At 46.3% G+C, this 21,099-nt stretch overlaps 11 protein-coding genes across 11 annotated transcripts; 7 read left to right on the top strand and 4 right to left on the bottom strand.

Moving 5' to 3' along the window:
- Nucleotides 1–326: 326 nt before the first annotated feature.
- NEMAJ01_0788 (uncharacterized protein) lies at nucleotides 327–3,524 on the bottom strand (the record flags this gene model as incomplete). The annotated part of the gene is made up of 1 exon (XM_047914626.1): nucleotides 327–3,524. The coding sequence occupies one exon, from the start codon at nucleotides 3,522–3,524 to the stop codon at nucleotides 327–329; it is 3,198 nt and encodes a 1,065-aa protein (XP_047770583.1).
- Nucleotides 3,525–3,658: 134 nt separating this feature from the next.
- Nucleotides 3,659–4,096, bottom strand: NEMAJ01_0787 (uncharacterized protein; the record flags this gene model as incomplete). Its single annotated transcript, XM_047914625.1, has 1 exon — nucleotides 3,659–4,096. One exon carries the CDS (start codon nucleotides 4,094–4,096, stop codon nucleotides 3,659–3,661), a length of 438 nt encoding a protein of 145 aa, XP_047770582.1.
- A 90-nt stretch (nucleotides 4,097–4,186) lies between these two features.
- On the top strand, nucleotides 4,187–4,528 carry NEMAJ01_0786 (uncharacterized protein; the record flags this gene model as incomplete). Its single annotated transcript, XM_047914624.1, has 1 exon — nucleotides 4,187–4,528. One exon carries the CDS (start codon nucleotides 4,187–4,189, stop codon nucleotides 4,526–4,528), a length of 342 nt encoding a protein of 113 aa, XP_047770581.1.
- A 55-nt stretch (nucleotides 4,529–4,583) lies between these two features.
- NEMAJ01_0785 (uncharacterized protein) lies at nucleotides 4,584–5,087 on the bottom strand (the record flags this gene model as incomplete). The annotated part of the gene is made up of 1 exon (XM_047914623.1): nucleotides 4,584–5,087. One exon carries the CDS (start codon nucleotides 5,085–5,087, stop codon nucleotides 4,584–4,586), a length of 504 nt encoding a protein of 167 aa, XP_047770580.1.
- A 604-nt stretch (nucleotides 5,088–5,691) lies between these two features.
- Nucleotides 5,692–6,744, bottom strand: NEMAJ01_0784 (uncharacterized protein; the record flags this gene model as incomplete). The annotated part of the gene is made up of 1 exon (XM_047914622.1): nucleotides 5,692–6,744. The coding sequence occupies one exon, from the start codon at nucleotides 6,742–6,744 to the stop codon at nucleotides 5,692–5,694; it is 1,053 nt and encodes a 350-aa protein (XP_047770579.1).
- Nucleotides 6,745–7,160: 416 nt separating this feature from the next.
- Nucleotides 7,161–9,122, top strand: NEMAJ01_0783 (uncharacterized protein; the record flags this gene model as incomplete). The annotated part of the gene is made up of 1 exon (XM_047914621.1): nucleotides 7,161–9,122. The coding sequence occupies one exon, from the start codon at nucleotides 7,161–7,163 to the stop codon at nucleotides 9,120–9,122; it is 1,962 nt and encodes a 653-aa protein (XP_047770578.1).
- Nucleotides 9,123–9,212: 90 nt separating this feature from the next.
- On the top strand, nucleotides 9,213–9,686 carry NEMAJ01_0782 (uncharacterized protein; the record flags this gene model as incomplete). Its single annotated transcript, XM_047914620.1, has 1 exon — nucleotides 9,213–9,686. One exon carries the CDS (start codon nucleotides 9,213–9,215, stop codon nucleotides 9,684–9,686), a length of 474 nt encoding a protein of 157 aa, XP_047770577.1.
- Nucleotides 9,687–10,102: 416 nt separating this feature from the next.
- Nucleotides 10,103–10,822, top strand: NEMAJ01_0781 (uncharacterized protein; the record flags this gene model as incomplete). The annotated part of the gene is made up of 1 exon (XM_047914619.1): nucleotides 10,103–10,822. One exon carries the CDS (start codon nucleotides 10,103–10,105, stop codon nucleotides 10,820–10,822), a length of 720 nt encoding a protein of 239 aa, XP_047770576.1.
- Nucleotides 10,823–11,314: 492 nt separating this feature from the next.
- Nucleotides 11,315–13,504, top strand: NEMAJ01_0780 (uncharacterized protein; the record flags this gene model as incomplete). Its single annotated transcript, XM_047914618.1, has 1 exon — nucleotides 11,315–13,504. The coding sequence occupies one exon, from the start codon at nucleotides 11,315–11,317 to the stop codon at nucleotides 13,502–13,504; it is 2,190 nt and encodes a 729-aa protein (XP_047770575.1).
- A 772-nt stretch (nucleotides 13,505–14,276) lies between these two features.
- Nucleotides 14,277–16,277, top strand: NEMAJ01_0779 (ATP-dependent RNA helicase DDX54/DBP10; the record flags this gene model as incomplete). The annotated part of the gene is made up of 1 exon (XM_047914617.1): nucleotides 14,277–16,277. One exon carries the CDS (start codon nucleotides 14,277–14,279, stop codon nucleotides 16,275–16,277), a length of 2,001 nt encoding a protein of 666 aa, XP_047770574.1.
- Nucleotides 16,278–17,647: 1,370 nt separating this feature from the next.
- Nucleotides 17,648–20,389, top strand: NEMAJ01_0778 (uncharacterized protein; the record flags this gene model as incomplete). Its single annotated transcript, XM_047914616.1, has 1 exon — nucleotides 17,648–20,389. One exon carries the CDS (start codon nucleotides 17,648–17,650, stop codon nucleotides 20,387–20,389), a length of 2,742 nt encoding a protein of 913 aa, XP_047770573.1.
- Between the last annotated feature and the right edge of the window lie 710 nt (nucleotides 20,390–21,099).

The raw sequence follows: 21,099 nt of genomic DNA, 5'->3' as shown, positions 1-21,099 counted from the left end.
AGAGTATTCTGAAGTATTATGTAGTATTACTGTAGTATTCTGATGTATTACTAGTATTCTGTAGTATACTTAAATAGTTAGAGTATTCTGATGTATTGCTAGTATTACTGTAGAATTACTATAGTATTACTAGTATTCTGTAGTAGGAATAGTTAGAGTATTATGTACTATTCTGTGGTAGGCTGGACTTGCAGCTGGAGAAGCAACTGGTAGAGTACTTCTGGCAGGCAGGCTGTGAACATTATGTAGCAGCTGAGCTTCAGTGTGGGCGCAGTTGTCGCTCGCTCGTTATTATTTTGTGGTGATAGAATAAAGATAAGTATAGTTTATTGCTCTTTCTTCTTGAAAAGAGAAGATGGATTTGCTCCGGAGAGGCCCAGGGACTTGCTCCCTTGAGTGAAGCCGGAACTTTGCGAGAGAAGGCTGAAGGACGAATTGCCAGGGCTCTGTCCCGGGAAAGAAGCTCCCTGTGGGCTGCCCCCGAATAGAGTGCCTGATGCCTGCGGAGTATTCTGGAATGGGTTACTACTAGTATTAGTATTACTGCTTGAGAATTGAATATTGCTAGTATTACTAGTATTACTAGTAATAGTATTCTGGAATAGGCTACTATTAGTATTAGTAGTACTGCTTGGGAATTGAATATTACTAGTATTAGTATTCTGGAATAGGCTACTGCTGCTAGTATTAGTATTACTTCTATTCTGGAATGGGTTAGTATTGGTATTAGTATTCTGGAATAGGCTACTACTGCTAGTATTACTAGTATTACTACTTCTATTCTGGAACGGGTTACTATTAGTATTAGTACTATTCTGGAATGGGTTAGTATTGGTATTCTGGAATAGGCTACTACTGCTAGTATTACTGCTCTGGAATGGGTTATTATTAGTATTAGTATTACTGCTCTGGAATAGGCTACTACTGCTAGTACTACTTCTACTCTGGAATGGATTACTGCTGCTAGTATTACTACTATTAGTATTACTCAGTATCTGGCTATTACTATTATTACTGCTATTCTGGAATAAGCTACTGCCCATAGGACTGCTATTAGTACTACTAGTACTACTCTGGAATGGATTACTAGTACTAGTATTAGTATTAGTATTACTCAGTATCTGGCTATTGCTGCTATTACTACTCTGGAATAAGCTACTGCTACTAGTATTCCTGCCTAGGAGTGAGCTGCTTCTAGTACTATTAGTATCACTGCTACTAGTTAGGAATGACTCAGTCTTACTCAGTATCTGGCTGCTATTACCACTGAGTGACCTGCTCGCTTGCTGGCTTCCTTCGAATGGGCCTGTTTTCTCTGGGGCCTTTCTCTCGTGGATTGCCCGGAGAAAAGCTGCCTCGTTTGGGGACCTAAAGATGTGCTGCATCAGGCCGTCCTTTGAAAGTGTATCTCCTTGGATTTGGACGCTTTTTATCTTTTCTATGCACTCGTCCAAAAGGTCGAAGGTCTTGTCTCTGGCCTCTGGGAGGATTGCGCCTTCTTCAATCAGCGAAATTTCTGGGACGTGCATCTTCAGGGGCTCGCTATAGACGCTAATACTGCCTGGTGTGACCTGATCTCGTGCTTTTCCGATGGAGTGTGCCGAGATGTTGAAGATATTCGAAATTCTCGTGTTTATGTGCTCAATCTCCCGGGAGAAGTCGAGGGGTGGCCCGGAAAGGACTTTCTCCGCGCGGGAAAGCCTGCTCTCCACCAAAAGTGCGAGTATTTTTGCCTTTTCCTGGGAGGCCTCCCTCTCGCAGATTACATCTTTCAACCTGATCTTTTGATCTTTTATCAGGATAATTGCTTCTTCAATCCCTGCGAGGATTCCCTTCACGCTCAGAGAGGCAGAAGGCTCCTTTGGGAGCTCTATCTTCTCCATGCGCTCTCGGCACCTTCCCAGGATCTCGCGCAGCTCCTGGATGTTTTCTCTGACCTCAGAAATCGGTTTTTTTATGCCTGAAATTTCCTCTCCTGACCCCAGGTCTTGGAGCATGCTTTTTATCCGGGCCATGGGGTTCTCTCTTTCGGGTATGTTGAGCTTCACCGTATTCGGGAGCGGGTCTTTTTCGGGGGCACTTTCGACTTTCCGGGCATTTCCTTCCTTCCCGCGAGAGCTTTCACGGAGACCTGGCGGAATTTTCAGGGCAAATTTTTCTGCGAAATTTTCAGCGACTTTCAGGTTGTTTTCCTCCGGGTCCTTCACGAGAGCGGAGAGGGGGATTGGATTGCTTACTCTGGGCTTGCGCTCTTCCTGCAGGGGAGCCGTGCTCTCGCCGGTGCTTTGAGAGAGAACGCATTCCTTTTCAGGTTCTGCAATTTTTTCCTCTTTTTCCGTATCAGGTAATGTTTTTCCGTTTGGAATCTTTGAGGTATCGCTGGGCTCTTTCTCTGCATCTTTTGCACTTTCCGAAACATCCGCTGCAGGCTTCCCCAGGGCACTTCCCGCACTCTCCTGCTCTGTCTTCTCAGGTTTTGCCGCGGTTTCCTCCTTTTCCATATCGGGCAATACTTCCCCATTTGGCAATCTGTTATTTTTAACCTGATTTATTTCAGGCTCCCTCCCACGGCGCCCCTGGACGTACGCAGAGAGATCGCACAGATCAAGCATCATCCCGTACAAAGTGACTTTATCCTCCGTCTCAACAGCAACTGTCGGCCCCTGGAGAATCTCCTTGTCCTCCAAGTTCACGTCCTGCAAAACCGTTGACTCCAAAACGTGCAAATTTTTCAAACTCTCCCCAAAGGGCACAGCCAACCCGTCGAGTTCCTCGTGGGGAATGAACTTCTGGAACTTTCCGCCCGAAAAAACAACGTACTCGATGTCCACGGAGTTTGTATGCGCAACGACAAAGAACTGCTCGATCGGCCCAACCCGGAAGCTTCTGACGATGAAATGCCCGGGTTCTTCCTCCTCTTCAACGTCGATGCAAATTCTTACTTCCCCCGAAAATTCCGGCCCTGAAAATGTCAAAAGATCAGCCCTGACCGAAAGAACAAAATTTTCCAGCAAAAAATACTCTGCCCCTTCGTCGATCTTCTCCCGCCAAATTTCCAGGTATTTCTCTCTCCCCCACAAAACGAGCTCACCCGCATCCGCAGCCAAAACAGAGCCCTCAGAGACTCCCCGAAAACTCCCCGGGATCTTCGCTATTTCCTCCATCTGCAGACTGCGAACAGAAAAAGAGCCTTTTTCCTTCACGAAAATTTCGTCTTTTGAGACTCGAACCTTCGCCTTTCCAACACAGACCCGAATAACCTCCGAAAGAAAAGAGTTTTCTGGGCTCCCGAGAAGTGAAAATTTAACGAGGAATTCCCCTTGCTGGACCCAGATGGAGTTCCCTGCTGTCCCCACGTACTTTCCCTCGAGAGTGATTTTTTTGCTTTGTCTGGGGCTTACTAGGGAAAGCGTCTCTTCCTCCTGAATGACGAATCGACTCAAAAATTCCCCTTCGATTTTTGAAGGGCCTTTCTCTGTCGGGGACTCCTCCCGAACAAACTTCACTGAGACGACTTCGTTCATGCGAAATGAAAAAATAAATTTATTTATGAAGCATAATAAAACATAAAAATATACTTGCAGTTCGGGCTCGAACCTGCTATGGGCTCTGAGCGAAAGCCCGAATAACCCGAATAGAAAAGTCGGGAAGTTTTCGGCTACTCTGTGCTCTCCCCTACGGTGATGAAAAGCGGGAATAGGTTCACGCGCTGGATTTCTCCAGCCCACTCTCCGGAGTATCCTGCATGTCCTGAAATCTCTGCAGGAAGAACTCCGCAGACAAGGCCTGACACGCTTCCCTCCAAAACATCGTCGATTTTAACGGTCACTTTCCCGCGGACTGCAATTTTCATAACGACAAACTCAGCAGAAACTTTTACGTAAATTTTTGCATCTGTCCCCAAGATAGAGCCAACGCTATCAAGAATCCCCAAGCTCTCAGTATAGCAAACGACAAGGCCCCGAAACACTTTATGGTACGTCCCCACGAGATCGTTCAAGTACTTGTAAATGGCATCTGGAATGCTCCCCAGCTGGTCCGGGGTTATGGGGACTCTTAGAATTGCCTGCACTCTCTGGAAGTGGATTCCCTGCATCAAAAAAATAAAATGCTTCCAAGCTATAAAAAGGCAATAAAATAAGAAATAAAAATAAAAATAAAAACAAATATTGGAAAGTGTTTGCGAATGGGAGAGCAGGAAACAACCCCTCCAGAAGGCAGGCCCTCAGATAGCCTTTCTGACAGAAACATTATACTCACCTGCAGCACAAGAGAAGAAGCATCTATTCCCTACAGTATTTTAAGCGAAAGCAGCATTCTGAAGAAGATCATAGACACTTCCGCGTTTAAAGAGTCTTCAGAGTCTGGGATAAATTTGCCCATTTCCCACGCGAGCCTAAAAAGAGTCGTTGAGTATTTGTGGTACAAGCACAAGTACGGGCGAGAGTCTGGGAATGTGGAGGACTTTAAAATTGAAGATAGTGAAGCCCTGGACCTGCTTGAAGTCTCTTCTTTTTTGCGGCTGTAGGTTTATTTTCAGGTTTAGATAAAAATTTGCTTTTTTATTTCCCTTTTAGGTCGTATTATTTCCTTTTTCGGACATTCTCAGGTTCTTCCGCCGTTTTTTTGCTAGACTTCCTGCGAATCCTTCTCTGCCCCTCGGACTTGGCCTTCCTGTAGTACATCACGTACACAAGGACCTTCGGAAGCACGACAAAAACCAGGGAGAGGAAGTTCACAACGAACAAGGCATTGTTGAACTTCGCCAAGCGAGCAGCGCAGAGGAAGAGCATAATGGGAAAAAGCGTGAAAAAGCTCATCCCAGAAGAGCCCTTTAGCTGGATCATTAGTTGCTCCCAGAAAGTAAGACCTGAAAAGTCAGGGTTGAAGGGATCTCCTAGAATGGCATGGAAGAAGACGAAAGTGACTATATTATACAGCCAAATCGTGAGGGACCAGGCAACTTGTTTTGTGAAAATTTGCGTGAGAATAAACCAGACAGTTCCCGTTAGAAGCGTCTGCCCAAACCACGTTGACGGCTCGAGGGACCATTCTACGTTTGGGGATATGTATGCCTCACAGGTCATATTTGCGCTGCAGGCCGTGCTTATATGCCCTGAATTCAGGGTTTCTGTTTCAAAGTAGTCCAGTAGGATTCAGGTTGTTCAGGGCCCCAGCACTTACTATGCAGTATATACTAAATCATGGCACTTACTGCATAGTGCATACTAAATATTTTCACTTACTGCTGTTTATTACCCAGTATATACTAAGTACACCATTTACTGTGCAGCATAAACAAACCACTATTTACTGTGCAGTATATACTAAATATTGGTGTTTACTGCATAGTGCATATTAGCACATGCCTTTTCTGTTGTTTATTGCTCAGTATATACTAAATATTTTCACTTACTGCATAGTACATACTAAATCATGGCACTTACTGCATAGTGCATACTAAATCATGGCACTTACTGCATAGTGCATATTAGCACATGCCTTTTCTGCTGTTTATTGCCCAGTATATACTAAATATTTTCACTTACTGTGTAGTATATACTAAATATTTTCACTTACTGCATAGTACATACTAAATCATGGCACTTACTGCATAGTGCATACTAATAAGATAAAATCCGTCTTTGCTTTGTGATATCTGCATGATTTATTGGTGGACCCGAAGACTCGCTACAGAAGGCGCCTGACGATGAAATACGAAGTCCCCACCCCCAAGAAGACGCTTATAATAAAGAGCGCCCCTTTCGCTATCGCTTTGACTTTGCTCTGCCCTGGCCCCCAAGAGCCCCCGGACTTCCACGGGGTAAGCGTCCCGTACTGGCTGAAAACTATGAAAACCCCGAATAACCCGTATATAACAGGAGTCAAAACAGAAAAAACTGCCAGCTCTGCAAAGTCCCCAATCCCGTCAAAGAGTCCAAACAGAGCTCTTCCCGCAGTGGAAACAAAAGCACATCCGACGACCGTGAGAATCTTCACTACAATGCACTTGAACTGCCCCAAAGTCTCCTCCTTCTCATCAGAAACAAACCTGTACCTGCTCTCCGTATACGCTAATACGACAGTAGAACCCACTATAAGAATACCACAGAGAAGGGCATCCACGTGAGAGATCCTGCTATTTGGGACACTCGCAATCTTCCCCCCAAGGAATATCTCGTATATGCTCATATTGTGTTTCTCCTTCATCAGATACGTCCCGTGCCCAACAAGTCCAGAGATCCCGCATATACTCACGCAAAACATCAGGATAACAAGGACTTGCACGAGAAAAGTCCCTGCTTTAGAGAGTCCCAGGGCCTTCTTCTCGGGAAAGGCCTTTTTCACCCTATACATAAAGACGTAGTAATATCCCGTGTTTATGAGCGAGAGAAGAAACTGCCAGATGTTCAAATAGAGCATAACAAGAGCCAGGCGCACGTAATAAGGGTTCCCAGCAATGCTTAGATAGCATAGTGTACTTATAGGGGAAGTTATAAAAAAGTTCATGAGACTGGCTTCTCTGTGCTGGACTGCCTTCCAATACTCCGTCGTAAGAATGGGATTATCTGCTTTTTTTGCAGAAACTTTCTCCTTTACTGGGTCGATTTGGTGGCCCATTTCGCTCGCCCACAGGAAATTGTGGGTACTCTCCCCTAGGATATTCCTCATGTTTTCGCTTCTTCTTTCCGCAGTCATTGCAGGAACTGCCTCCTGAGTTGGGTCTACTCGAACTGAGCTCATTTGAAATTTTTTCTTTTTCTTCTTTATTTCTTCTTGCTTTGTTTACATGCGCTCTTATCACTTGATCTGGGAATTTTATTCATTTCTGGGGAGTTTTTGAACTTTTTGACTTTTATAGGAGATTAGATCGGGTTATTCGGGTTATATGAGAATATATGGAATTAGGTGGAGTTAGAATAGATTTGAATGCGCATTTGAGTAGATTTACAAGATATCTGGGCAGCCTTAGAAGGGGTTTAGTACTATTTGAAGAGATTGTAGGAGCTTTGACGGGTCTATAAGAGATTATACGGGAATTCAGCGGGTTTTGGCTGACTATATGGGGTCATAGGATATTTTGATGAACCTTCGCTTTTATAGGAGTTATTCGGGTTATTCGGGCTTTTCCTCTTATTATTTTTTCTTCTTGCTTTTCCATGTCGTGCTTTGCGGTGATTGGAGGAGTCCGCGCTGGGAAAACGTCTTTCATACGCAGCCTCTGCTCTTACGGGAAGTGCTGGGAGACTAGAAATGGACTCACCCTCGGGAAAAAGGAGCTTCCCCAGGGATGGGATGAATTCGTGGAGTTTTCCCCCCACCCTGAAAATCCCATCTTCTCGGGGCGAACTTTCGGCCTTTTCGACGCTCTCGTTTCCCTCGTCGATGTTTCCACGGGGTGGGATTCAGCATCTCTCGAGGCGATACGGAGGAGTAAAACGAAGAAAGTCCTGGTTTTCGTGAATAAAGCAGATAGGATCCTTTCTAAAGGCAGGGACTCCGAGAAAGTCCTCATCTCTGCTGTTTCTGAGATTTCCAGGCATCTCCTGAAGGAGGAAGGCCCCGAGACTGAGCTCTGGGTGGGAAGCTTAAAGCACGGAATCTGCATCTTCCAGGGACTTCCCCAGGACTTTCTGTGCCCAAGAAAAAGGAGGGAATCAAGCCTTTCCGAGCACGTCCTGAAGGTTTGGAGTGTCCTGGAACTCTCCGGAGCATCCCCGAAGGAGAGAAAGAAGCTTCTCTGGGGACAGGGATACTTTGAGTTTGTGAAAAGCAAAAAAACTCTGGAGAGAGACCTCCTCGTACACGCTCTCAGGATTCCCTCTGTGGAAAGTCTTTTCAGAGAGTTCGGGTTATTCGGGGTATTTCAGGGCCTTGGTAGAGACGGGGGGAGGAAACAGGAAAAAGACGGGCTATTCTGCGAGATAGTCTCTCTCCTGGGGGGTACTCGGGAGGGGAATATTCGGGTGCTTTTGAAGGGATCTGCTCCGAATGCGCGGATTCCTTCGGTTTTTGTCGCTGGGGAGGAGTGCAGGCTCTCCTGGGCTGAGCCTGGGCCCGTGAATGGGTACTTCCACATCGCAGAGGTGCAGATCACTGAGAGAGCGTCTTCTTTCCTGCTTTCTCGGATGGAGGAGGAAACCCCGAATAACCCTGGGATTTCCGTTATTTTTGAAAGTCCAGAAAAATTCTTCGGAGATCCCGGGGATATGCTCTACTTTGGCGTGCGAGTCAGGCATAAGGAAGCACTACAGAATTCGGGTTATTCGGAGACTCGGAGTACTCGGGTGGAACTCTCCAGCGCTGGCCCGCACTCTCTGCAGGCCTTCCTGGAGAGAAGCTGCACTTTCAAAGGCTCTTCTGGGGTTATAGGGCCAATATACCCGATTAGAAGAACTCCTGAAAGGCTGCAGTCCTTCTGCATTTCAGGAGATTCTGGCAGAATCCGCGTGAGCTTGAGCTCGATCCTTGGGGAAAAGGCGGGAGAGATAAAAAATATTTCAGGTTCGGGTTATTCGGGGTACTCCGACCCGGAGGAAAAGGTCTTTCTCCTGGGCCCTGCAGGGAGTGAGAACATGCCCGGAGTGGACTCGGCAGCTTCCCGCATAAGAAGTGCTTTAGACGCTATAAAGGACTCGGAGAACTCCCTCGCGATTTCTCATGCGAGAATATTCATTGAGCCTGCAGGGGAAGAGTCCACAGGCGAGGAGACGAGCGGAGAGGAGATTCGCCTGAGCCTGGAGAGATGTGCATACTCCGTCGTTGAAAAGAGCCTGACTTCAGAGGTCTTCCTCTCTCTTCCCGTGAAATACGTTGAAAAGTCCTCGGATTCTCTGATAAATAAGCTTATCTCGAAAAAGACCGTTGAATCTTTGGTAAAAGCTATTTCCTGTGCTTACAGGGCTAAAACACTCGAATTCTCGAAGAGTCCCTCCCTCCTGGGGGCGAGGATGACTTTTCAGGTCCCAGCCTCAGAGTATCCCGGGCTTCTCTCCGTCTTAGGCACTTTCTTCGAGCACTTTCCTCCGAATATCCTGGGGTCTGCGTATACTCCCGTTGTAGAAAGCCCAGGAAAGCCTCCAGCGGAGATAAATCTGCTTCCCCTGGGGAAATACAGATAAAATTTTTCTTCCCGTTAATCTTCGGGTTATTCGGGCTATCTGCGGAGAGGCGGAAACTTCTGTTTTTTTGGAAAAATTTTATTTTTGCGAATGAACTCCGGGTTCTCGATAGACGAGGCTATTGCGAAGGGCGAGATAAAAGCCCGCGCCAAGAAGATGAAGATAAAGGAAAAGAAGAGGGCAGACAGAGAGAGCAAAGTCTCTGCAGAAGTAGGCGCTCCAGAGGCAGATACTCTCGGAAAACGGGAGAAAAAGGCAAAGTTAAGCAGAGTCCAGAGAACAGCTCTACTCGACGGAGCTGCTTCCACCACCCGGGAGAGCATGCCCCAGATAGAGGAGAAGGAGCTGAAGGAAGTCCTGAAGATTGTGGTTAAGATCCTGAATACGATTCCCCTGGGGCAAGAGCCAATGCCAAAGTTCGAGGAAGACGCAAACCCCCACAGAAAAGCGAAGGGGGAGAGTCACATGCGGAGAAGAGACAGAGTATTCCCCGGAAAGAAAGGCCCTGGATCTGCACATAAGCCCCACGGGAGATCCCCCAGAGAGAAGTCCCCGCGTGAATAAATGCCTAATAGATAGAACTATGATATTTTCCCGAATAACCCGAATAAATAAAAAAATCACTTTGATATCTTCGGACTGCAATCATGCGTAAATATTCTGGAAGAGATCTCTTTTCTTATATACCCCGAACGATCAGGCTGATATTTGGGGTATATTGACGCCCGAATGCTCCGAGTCTCATATTAGCCCCTCGTATACGCTTACTGGGAATTTACGGGTAATTCCAGATAATAGCCCGAAGGTGCTGCAAATATCCGATCTCCCGGGATTTCCCTCGATGGAGCCCACAGAATCCCCACACCCTCTGAATTTGTCTCTTCCTGGGCCCTCCCACGCCCTTTCCCAGCCCCCGGAATTCCACGGGCTCAGAATGCGCTTTCCATCACCCGAATAAATATGCAATATTTTCTTTTGTTATGTCCATTCACGAAGTAAACATCTTTCGTCTGAGCAGCCATTTGGAAAGCATCGCCCCCGTGAAGTTGCAGGTTGTTCTGGGCCTGGGAACAGGATTATTCGGGGCTATCTACAGCGGAGTCTTTTATTTTAGAAACCATCCCCTTCCCAAGGGAATCTGCACGCTTTTGTGCACTTTTATGCTATGCATTGTATACTTATTCACGCTAAGAATGTATATGTATAAGGCCCTGGATATGATCATATTCCTCCTGGCAGTCCATGGCCGTGCACTTCGTGGGATAACGACGGCAGTAGATGCTGAGAAAAGCAAAAAGGCCGGAGATCCGCTCTCCTCCGGCCCTGGGAAATCTCTGAAAGAAAAAGTCCCTGAAAAATCTAGGTCCGGGTTATTCGGGGTATTCAACGCAAAAACTCTGGGGATTTCCCACATTGTCTTCCCCCGGGTCTCACAGGAGCACATTCCGTACGATAAGGTCTTCGAAGAGCTCATATTCCGGCTGCTGGTCCTGGGAAACCTCCACATTCTATACAAACTCCCTTTTGGAAGCCCCCGGATTCTTTTCCTGGGAATTCTCTGCTCTGGGCTTTCTTTCGGGATAAGGTACGCGGAGTACAAACTGACAAAAGGAACCCCCCCAGGAACCATCACCCCAGAGGGAAACCAGGTATACATGGGATTCCTCTACTCCCTGCTTGTGACAGAGCTCTGCGTATAGCTAATCGCTGCACCAGCATAATATTAGGCTAAATCAATCGGCTGGCTGCTAAAATAAATCAGGTTTTCAGATATCTAGAAAATCCCGGGTTATTCGGGTTATCCTCGCTAAAGTCCAACAAGCCCCCATAGCATGCCCTGGGGGAGGAGAGGGCCGTATACGCGCTGAAAATGTGCAATCTAGACTATCCGCCTCGAATTATCCTACAAATGCATATGTACGCATCTACCCCGAATAACCCAGAATTTTCTAGATATCTGAAAACCTGATATATCATCCCACAGAAGGAAAGAGACCTCTTCCAGAACACCTGCGCACGAATGTAATAACCCGAATAAGCCCGAATAAATCTCTGAGATCTCATGCCCCCATAACCCCAAAAGAACGAATTCCCCCGAATTTTCCAACCTTTCTCGTACCCAGGGAAACCGAAATCCCCGCTTTCCTGGGCTTTCCGTCTTAAATATAAAAATAGCAAAAATATTCCAAATAATGTACACAGCGCACAAGAGCCACGAAGAGAGGAGAGAATCCCTCCCAGCAGGAGAAGAGTTTGACAGCCTCATCAAAAGAATGCAGGCCAACGAGATAGAAGAAAAGGTGAAAATAGCCATCGCAGGAAAGTACTTCTCCGCAGGAAAGGAGGAAAACTACCTGCGCGTAATAGAAACAGTCTCTCCAAAGACCCCAGAGGAGTACGCCCTAAAGAACAACCAGGACATAACCGTCCACCTCGTGAAGTACGGAAGAACCAGAAAAATCGAGCACCTAACCGCCTCGAGAGAGCTAATGGGAAAGACTCCTATAATTCCCTCCGTAAAAACTCTTTTTTTACTTTCCACAGAAGCAGAAGAGGAGGAAATCCTCCGGGAAAGCTACAAATTAGACAGAATGTGCCCACACTCCGCCAAGTTAAAGGCTCTCTCCTTCATAAACGCAGAGAAGTACGAGGAAGCTAGCGCAGTGATCTCCCGAGTCCCCCCATCCCTCGAGAGAACCCTCCTGGAGCTGACAGTCTCCGCTAGAAGGGGAGAGGAAAAGGCGAGGGAGATCTACAAAAGACTCCTCGAGGAGGCAAAGGGAAAAATCGGATCAGATCTCCACGTAGAGTACGCGAAAAGACTTTTTGATGAGGGCCCAGGAATTGGCCCAGATCTAATCATCTCAGAAGTGCAGCAGAACCTGAAAAAATCTTCAAGTGTCGCCCTCGGAAGCGCAAAGCAACTCCTCGAGAAAACAACAAAAGCCCCAGAAGACGCAGTTCAGCACATAAATAACTCAAAAAAACTTTTCCTAGAAATCGAACTTATACGAGCAGAGGAACTCCTCAGCAAAAAAAGGTACCTAGAAGCAAGAGAACTCGCCCAAACCCTCAAGGAAAAAAAACTCCCCATGAAAGAGAGCACCTCCGAAAGACTCGCCCTCATTATGATAGTCTCTGCCCTCGGACTCGGAAAGACATGCGATCTAGACGTCCTCTGGATAGTTAATGCCCTCTCCCCGCGAGAACAGAGAAGGGGAGACGTACAACTCGCAGACTTTGTAGAACTCATAAAAGTCAGAGAAGAACAACCAGCCCTGAATAACAAAGCACTCTCCTCCGCGAAGAAGATGCTTCGCCTCGCAAAGAATACACATCTCCTCTGGAAGCCCACAGTAGACGAGGGAAAACTCCTCAACCGCATCGGAAACGTATACTTCGCACAGAAGAAAGTAGAAAAGGCGAGAGAAGCCTACGAAGAAGCCCTGAAACTCGCAGACGGTGAGACCGCAGAAAGAGTCCGTGAGAACATCCAGAAACTCGAGAGATGGACAAGAAGGAGAGATCTCTCCGTGCAGGAGTGGCCGGAAATGACCTGCCTCTTCAAAGCCCTCGGATTCGAAGGAGAATCCCCCTCCGTGAGAGAGTACGTTGTGAATACAACACACACGGAAACAACAGAGAAGGCAGCAGATATGCTCGAGGAAATAGCACACGCCCTGCAGGAAAAGAACGAGAACGGGAGAGAGACGGAGAGAATCGTAGATATCCTCGCCCTCTGCAGCCTCGTAAAGTTCAGAAAGCAGATCCTCTCCCCGGCAGAGGTCAGAGAGAGCAGCACTGCAACACTTTATAACCACATGCTTTTCTGGATCAGAAACGGAGAAGAGCTAGACCTGGGAACAGTCCAGGAGGCAGCGGAGAGATACGCGTCAAAATACTCCACAGAGTCCCAGGGAATGCTCGCAAGAGAGGCAGTTTTCCTCGCCCTGGAGTACCTCGCAAAACGAGGGAGGGAGAGACTCTTTCGGGAGGTCCTGGAAACAGTCCGGGAGAAGATCCAGGGAGACAGCGCGTGGAAGGAGGTGCAGGACATGGAGGCAGCACTCGAAGAGATGAACAGGCCTATGGAGGAGGAGCCGGAGAAGGAGCAGGAAAAAGAGAAGGAAAAAGAAAAAGAAAAAGAGAAAAGGAGCGAGCAGGAGACACAGGAGCTGCGCGTGAAGAGGGAGGAGGTCATGCGGATGCTCATGGAGACACCCCAGAAGAAGCCCGGGAAGAGGCGGAGGGAGAAGCAGGAGGAGGGCGAGAGAGCGAAGAAAAGGCGGCAGGAGATATCCAGAGAAGAGCCGAGGGATGAACCCGTGCCCGTCAGGAAGGCATCGCACACAGTCCTCACAAGCGACGAAGAGGATGCATAGGATGAAGAGGATGCATAGGATGAAGAGTCAGTAAATGTAAGAGTATGTTATTAGTATTAGTGTATTAGTAAGAGTGTATTAGTAAGAGTGTATTAGTATTAGTGTAATAGTAAGAGTGTATTAGTGTATTAGTATTAGTATTAACAGTTAAACTTAGTATTGTCTTAGTATGTGTCTTATTATTGTATTATCTATTCATCTATGACATTTGGTTTTCTCTTAATTCTTCGTTCTTAATTCTTCATCTTTAGCTATTATTCATCTATAACTATCCATTCTTAATTCCTCATCTTTAATTCTTCATCTTTAGCTATTATTCATTCTTAATTCTTCATCTTCGGGTTATTATTCATCTTTAATTCTTCATTCTTAACATTGTATTATCTATAACTATTATCTATTCTTAACATTGTATTATCTATGACAGTTGGTTTTCTTAACATTGTATTATCTATGACACTATCTTAGTAATCCCTTGGTAATTCTTCATCTTTATCAGATGCTTATTATCTTATTATCTGGAAATGCAGGGATTTAGTTTCTATTTTTTTATCCCCTGGCCTTGCACGTGGATGTACTGTATCCTATAATGAGCACTTTGGCTTGGCATACGATAATAACCCGAATTCTCTTTATTTCGTCTTTTAAAAATGTACACCCGTGCCAACGACTATCTCCCGTGCATTACAAGTGTCTGGTACATGTTGGGTCCATGGAGTAGTGGGGCTTTTTCTTCTAAATACTTCTATATTTTCACGCTGTAAAATTTTTCATGGACTTCGGAATAAGCACAGAATTGCAGAAAAAAGAGTCCGTTTCCTTCAAGGGAATGAATATTCCGATGGAAATTCTAGGGAATATCAGGTACTCCATTGCAACCCCAATACAGAGAAAAGTGATTCCAAAGTTGCTCCAGGGAGAAGACGTTATAGCAATATCCAGGACAGGAAGCGGTAAAACGTACGCATACGTCATCCCCATACTTATGCGCCTCCTCAAGGAAAGAGTGAAGAAGACCCTTTTCACAAAGGCCAGAGCCCTCGTGATTGTTCCCACGTACGAAATAGCACAGCAAGTCTCCGATACCTTCAAAGAGCTCAGCAGTAACGGAGTCCACCCCGCACTTTTCACGGGAATGGGAACATTCGCCCACTCCCTGAACTATCTCGTCGTTGGACAGTTCGAAGTCGCCATCTGCACCCCCGGAAGACTCGACAGACTCATGACGGAAATATCCGCATCCCAGCCCGGAAGACCCCTTTACGTCCGCGTGGAGGAGGAAAACGTAAAGAAGGAAGTCACCATCTCAGACGCACAAATTCTCGATAAAATAACAAACCCTGATATTGTCGTTATAGATGAGATGGACCGAATATTCGAGGATAGATCACTCGCAGAGTCTCTCGACGTAATCCTCGGGCAGATCAAAACAAGCCCACAGTACGCCCTTTTCAGTGCAACCCACCACACGGGAAATACCCACATCAGAAACATCCTCAACAGAAGGATAGAGACAGTAGAAGTCCTCGGAGGAATCACCGAACACCTGGAGGAGAGCAGACTCGTGATAAATAACCTCTTCGTGCAGGAGGGAATTAAACTCCCAGTGCTCCTCGCCCTCCTGAAGAAGCACCGCGAGAAGAAGGTCCTTGTCTTCGTGAGTACGTGCAGGAGATGCCCAGGAGTAGCAGAAGCCGTTAGAATAATCGGGAGAGTTGCTCACATTCTCAGCTCCTCAGAGTCAGAGGAGGCAAGGGCACTCTCCGTTGAGGCGTTTAAGAAGGGAAGGGATGACGTCCTTATTTCCACAGACGTAGGATGCAGGGGATTAGATATCCGAGGAGTCGACGTGATCATAGAGTTCGACTACGCCCGATGCAGAAGCACGTGCATCCACAGAGTCGGGCGCATGAATAGGGGGAAGACGGAGAGGGGCGAACTCGTCTCTTTTGTTGGGAGTCCGGATATTCCCACGTACTTGGCCTTTGTACAGCATATTTACAGCGAGAAGAGGAGAGACAGCACGAGAGGAGCAAATTTGTGCGTGGGAGAAGATAGAGGGAGTATATGCGCACAGAACAGACATAGATCGTGCATATACCTAGGACTGGGGAGAGTGCCCGTTTCCTTCTACGCGGGAGTCCAGGAGGCAGCACAGCGCGTGGATATACATCCAAGTCACGGAGAGTCGTATAAATCGTACCTGAAAACGCATCCGGTAGATACTGGAGTCGTCAGGGGAAGTCTCCACGTGGACGTGCAGGGAATTGAAGTGCACCCGGTCTTCGGAGTCAGCGATGCAGGGAGTATGATGGAGGCTGTGCGGACGTACAGAAGGACGGAGAAGGGCCCGGCTTTTAGAAGGACCGAAAGAAAAGACCTGAAGTCCTCGACCGTTAACATGGAGAAGTACCGAGACGTAAACTTTATCCCGTACGAGAATAAGCGCAGTGCAGTGTGCGAGAGCCCAGTCGTCCTGCAGGAGGTGATGGGGAAGAAGCGCACAGTCCGGAAGGACGCAGGGGAGAAGTTCGCCGCGTGGAAGAAGGAGAGCAGAGATCGCCTCAATAAGGGACACCTTCTGAAGAGGCCTGCAGCCGTGAGCGAGGAGGAAGAGACAGAGGAGAGGAAGACCAGAAAGTCAGACGGAGATACAGTCTCCGTGCGGAAGATATACGAGGCCAGGCAGAAGAAGGAGCGAGAAAGAGCCAGGATGGGATTCGGCAGGAAACACGCAGCAGGCGGAAGAGGAGCCAGAAACCCACGGGCATAAATAGCAGAAAAGCAGAAGAGAGAATAGCAGAAAAGAGAAAATATTGGCTGCTGAAAGCATATTTGCTCGTAATTGTTATTGCTTGATTCGGGTAGATCAGGAGAGAGTGATTTGGACTTTAGGGGATAAACTAAATATTGTTTATGCTCCAATAAGAAATGAAGGCTGGGAATTTCACTTAGAACTTCCCGTATTACATCTTTGGGCTTGTGGGAAGAGTCTGTTGTTCTGTGCTAACCCTCTGACGAGGATACGCTTTTTTTCCTTCTCTGCACTTATACGGAGGGAAAGGCTTGAAATAAATAGATTCGGGTTAAAAACTGTATATTTTTCATTTTAGATACACTTTTGTTGGAAAAAAGAGGAGAGTTGTAACTTTCAGGTGCTGGATTGCGATGGTTTTAGCGCGGGAAAAGAGAGCTGTGCTGGGGGCAGGCCGTGGATCCGTCGTAGAGTTTAAGAGAGAAGCTGTGCTCGCACACGGAAATACCTCGTAGCTTATGCGCATAGGAGCACAGAGAAAATACGAGAAACAGCCGAATACTCTGAGGGCTCGAATACGCTGCAGGTACACGTGTTCAGGAGCTTTAATTCTAGGCTTTAGAGGAGATTCGCCCTCTAATTGCCTTCTTTCTTTTTTCTGCGGGTGATCGCTAAGTTAGAAATTGCTCTCGCATTTGTGCTTCAGCCCTTTAAAGTATCTTCTACTCCCACGCAAAAGAGAGCACGGAGACTCTAGACACAAATTCTACGCACGCACTTTGAACAGACACGGAATCAAAGCAAAAGTGCAGGCAAATATACGCACCTGAAAAGAGGGAATATCCCTACTTCCAGAGAGTCCAATCCTTCCCCTGCTTTATACTCAGCCACAGAATATGCACCTTCTGCACGTACATATCCCATTCCGCAACGGCACCGCCTGATACTGCAGAATTCACTTCCCCAGGCGAATCTATGGCGTATGCGCACGTTTCCAGCCGAACTTTATCTTCCGACCTTCCTACCCGAATAACTCAGTCCAGAAAGAACCTCTGCACATTTTAAAAAGTTCCGGAAGAAAGTTTTATCCTTTTCCGAACAGCCAAAATAAATCTGATAACCCGAGTTATTACTGTTATAGCTGAAGCATATACTACTCGTGATTGAGCACTGTCTAGGAGACTAATAGAAGTACTCCAGAAGAGTTATGATGCAGAGATCACATATATCTAAGCAGTCGAAAAAGAATAAAGAGGTAAATTTCACTGCACTTCCAGTATTACAGCTATTACAGCTATTACAACTATTACGTTTACATCCGAGCAATCACAGCAGATACCCAGCCAGCATAAACTATTTTAATTCTGCATTTTTACAGTGCATCACAAATGCGTGTGCAGCTAATTATAGCAGAGATGCTGCTCTTTTGCCTTGCGCGTGGAAGACTCTCTCTTGACCAGCTCGAAGAACTTGAGACACTTGAGATAGAAGGGAGGGATAAAACCGTCTATGTAAACCCCCGCGGATCCCTGAACTTCCTGCACGGGTATATGCACAGGAAGAACGGACACATGCACAATGTCCGACTCTTTTCCCCCGAAGTAAAGACGAACTACTGCCTGGAGATTAGCCCGAGGAGCCAGAGCGTAAAGGACAAATTCCGGTATAAAAGAGCCCCACTGAAAGACGTTGCATACTACAAAAATAGCCAGAATGTAAGCGCTAAAACCATGCTTATGCAGTGCACGAGCATCGTTAAAATGTTTCCCTCAGAGGGTGGGGTTCTATCGATAGAGTCCAGCAACTTGGACTCTTTCACGAACTTTCTGCGCGCATTTCCCAACCAGAAATCTATATACGGACTCCTTGCAGCACTTCTTCTTCTGAGCGAGGGCGTCTCACTGAATATCAGAGTCTCTGGGGCGATTATTTCCCTGTACAAAGCAAATGGAAACCCCCTATTCCTGCTAAGTGAGATCATTGCGAGCACAACCTCACACGATACCTCCGAGGGAGAAGTTCCCTACTCCCTGACTGAAGTGGGGATAGTCGTGGACTTCTTCAAGCAGGCGCAAAAGAAGAGGGAGACCCCGAAAAGGACGAAAGAGTACGCGACAGGAGAGTTTCTAGGCACTCCCTGGTTTATCATACAGTCGTATATATACGAGTATATAGAAAGTGTAGATGCTGCAAAAGAAGTTATTCTAAGCGTCCACGAGATTCTGGCAAATATCATTGAGAATGTCCCCGACAAGAAGGAGAATAAAAAAGTGGAAATGGCAAAGTACGTATATAAAAAACTGTTTGTCTCCCTGGAGAAGATGCAGGCAGAGAAGAGTTTGCACGCGGTTAAACTTATGAAGTACTTAGTGATGAGTCCTCTCCCCTTTCCATTCTCGCACTTCAACGAACTGCCTGCATGCAGGATGATTCCGCCGCATATTCGGCATAAAAGAGGGAAGGACGCAGAATTTCGCCCTCAGTACTCGCAGTTCTTCATGAACTATGCGGAGAATGCCCTTTACACTCTCATGTGCTCTCTCCTGTACAGCCAGGAATTCGGAAAGTACTCTACGGAAAAGCTTTCAAATAACGAGGGGGCAAGAGATTTGAAGATGTTTTTCGTGCAGGAGAATCCCTCCCCCGGTGAAGTTGTGGATCTTAGCCTGCACAAGGCGTGGAATTCTGTAGTTTCCTGCCTCTCGAGCCTGAATATCAGGTATCTCCTGAGAAGCAGAAACCAGATCTGCTGTGGGCTCCTGAATATGCTTCTGGTGATAGCTGAAATCACGGGAAAGCGGAAGACCCAGGAAAACACCATTCTGGACTTCATGAAGACCCTGAAAAAAGACTCTGCACATGCCCCGTCATTCTACCTTTACCTGCAAAATTACGTGAGCTCCTTCCTCAGGACGCTTATTGTGGGGAATAACGTAGAAGTAGAGTGCGTGGGACTTACGAAGGGCATTGACCAAACAGGAGAATACGATGTTTTTGGGGAGATCCACGTGAAATACCGCGTAGACGCGAAGGAAGACACTCTCGCCATAAGAGTCGGAGCAGAAAGCACAAGCAGCGAATTCATACGGCGAGAGATTGCACTCCCAGAGAAAACGCTGAAAAGCCTCAAGAAACTCTCGCAGAAGTGCAAGAAACGAGGCACTTTCCTGGGCCTTCTCTCCTGTCAGTATGCGAAGGGAATTGGGCAAGTGTGCGACTCCGAAGTGGAAAGTACGATCGCTTCCATTGTCAAGAAAATCCTTCACGGCACAGAAAAAGACAGAATAGATACGATATTCGCCCTAAGAAAAATAGAAGGCTTAAAATACAAAAAACTTCTCGTAGACTTTTCTGTGGGATACAGCGTAAACTATTGGGGGCATGCGAGCACACATTTAGAGAATAGTGGGCTTTCACGGCTTGCTCTGAACATACTCGGAAGCACGCCTTTGGAGAATGTGCAGACGCAGAAAATGTTTTTTCCTATTTTTATATACACAGGCAGTTACTACCTTCTGCAGAGGAAGATAGATGTGCCTGTATCTGAATACAATCACTTATTTTCAGGCTGTGATCTCTTCATGGATCTGCTCATTTTTGCCTCGACAAATACTCTCTGCAACATCATTTGGCATATGGTGGACTGTTCTACACTGGAGGAGAAGCACCCGCACAGGAATATAAAAGGGCCTTTGGAGGAGCAGGAGAGCATGAGAATCATCTTTTCGACTTTGATCACTAACTCCCCGGACTGTGTCGTATACAAGCTCCCAAAAGTGAATGCGTACTGCCCGAAGGAGGAGAAGGTGCCGTACTCTCTGCTGAATCTGGCTATATTTTCCTTTGTCTGCAGGTACAGGAAAGACGACCTGAAAACCATCAATGCGATATACGACTGCATTATGTGCACTCCCAAGGAGACGCACTTTGTCCTGAGAAAGAGGTACTGCCAAGAAGGAATGCATGCACTGTCGTATATGCGCGATAATATCCAGGCTCTTCAAAAGAGAAAGCTCGCGAAAAAAAGGTTTGCTCTGCCCATTTACGTGAAGCACTTCGGGACGAGAAGAAGTGCCTATAAATACCGGAAAGTGCGGAACTTCTTTATGTTTAGAGAGGAGGGCTGCTGAATGCCGGCTTAGCATTTGCAGCTGCTTGGATCCCTGCGTTCGGCACCAATAAATCTAAATCAGCTTAATTTGAAGCGTTATTTCTATGCAAGGCCTAGTGATTTTGAAGGGAAACAGAAACTGTGCGTATTCCTTACTGGCACCTGCAGTAAGCTTTCAACAATCAACTCAACAAACAACTACAACAAACTCAGTCCAGCGAACTATCTATATCCTATTATTATCCACATGTACTTATACATACTTATACACTTATATACATATACTTATGCTTATCCACATGTACATATACTTATACATACATATAGTTTATACATATAGTTTATACATATACTACATACACATATACATTTGCACTACATATACTTGCACTTATACACATATACTTATACTTATACACTTGCACTACATATACTTACACTTATACATATAGCAAACAAGCACTCGAATATAAATAAATTCAAGGACTAAAAAACAAACTGTACGCTTTTTCATTTTAGATACGCTTTTATCCAAAGAAAGATAAAGCTCGCAGTCTCTAGCTGGCCATATACGCAGCATTAGACTACAGGAACTGAGAAATACTGAATACATCCCCTAGACACAACGTAAATGCCGACCAATGGGCTATACTCGCATACTTGAACACCTTGTAACACGAACATTTTCGGAGAGGCTATACTTTATTTTTATTCTACAGAGAATGGCCT

The sequence above is a fragment of the Nematocida major genome (genome assembly GCF_021653875.1).
Source record: "Nematocida major strain JUm2507 chromosome Unknown 2389, whole genome shotgun sequence".
Taxonomy (NCBI): domain Eukaryota; kingdom Fungi; phylum Microsporidia; genus Nematocida; species Nematocida major.
The sequence above is the reverse complement of the archived record's forward strand: the minus strand, read 5'-3'. Positions and strand labels throughout refer to the sequence as shown.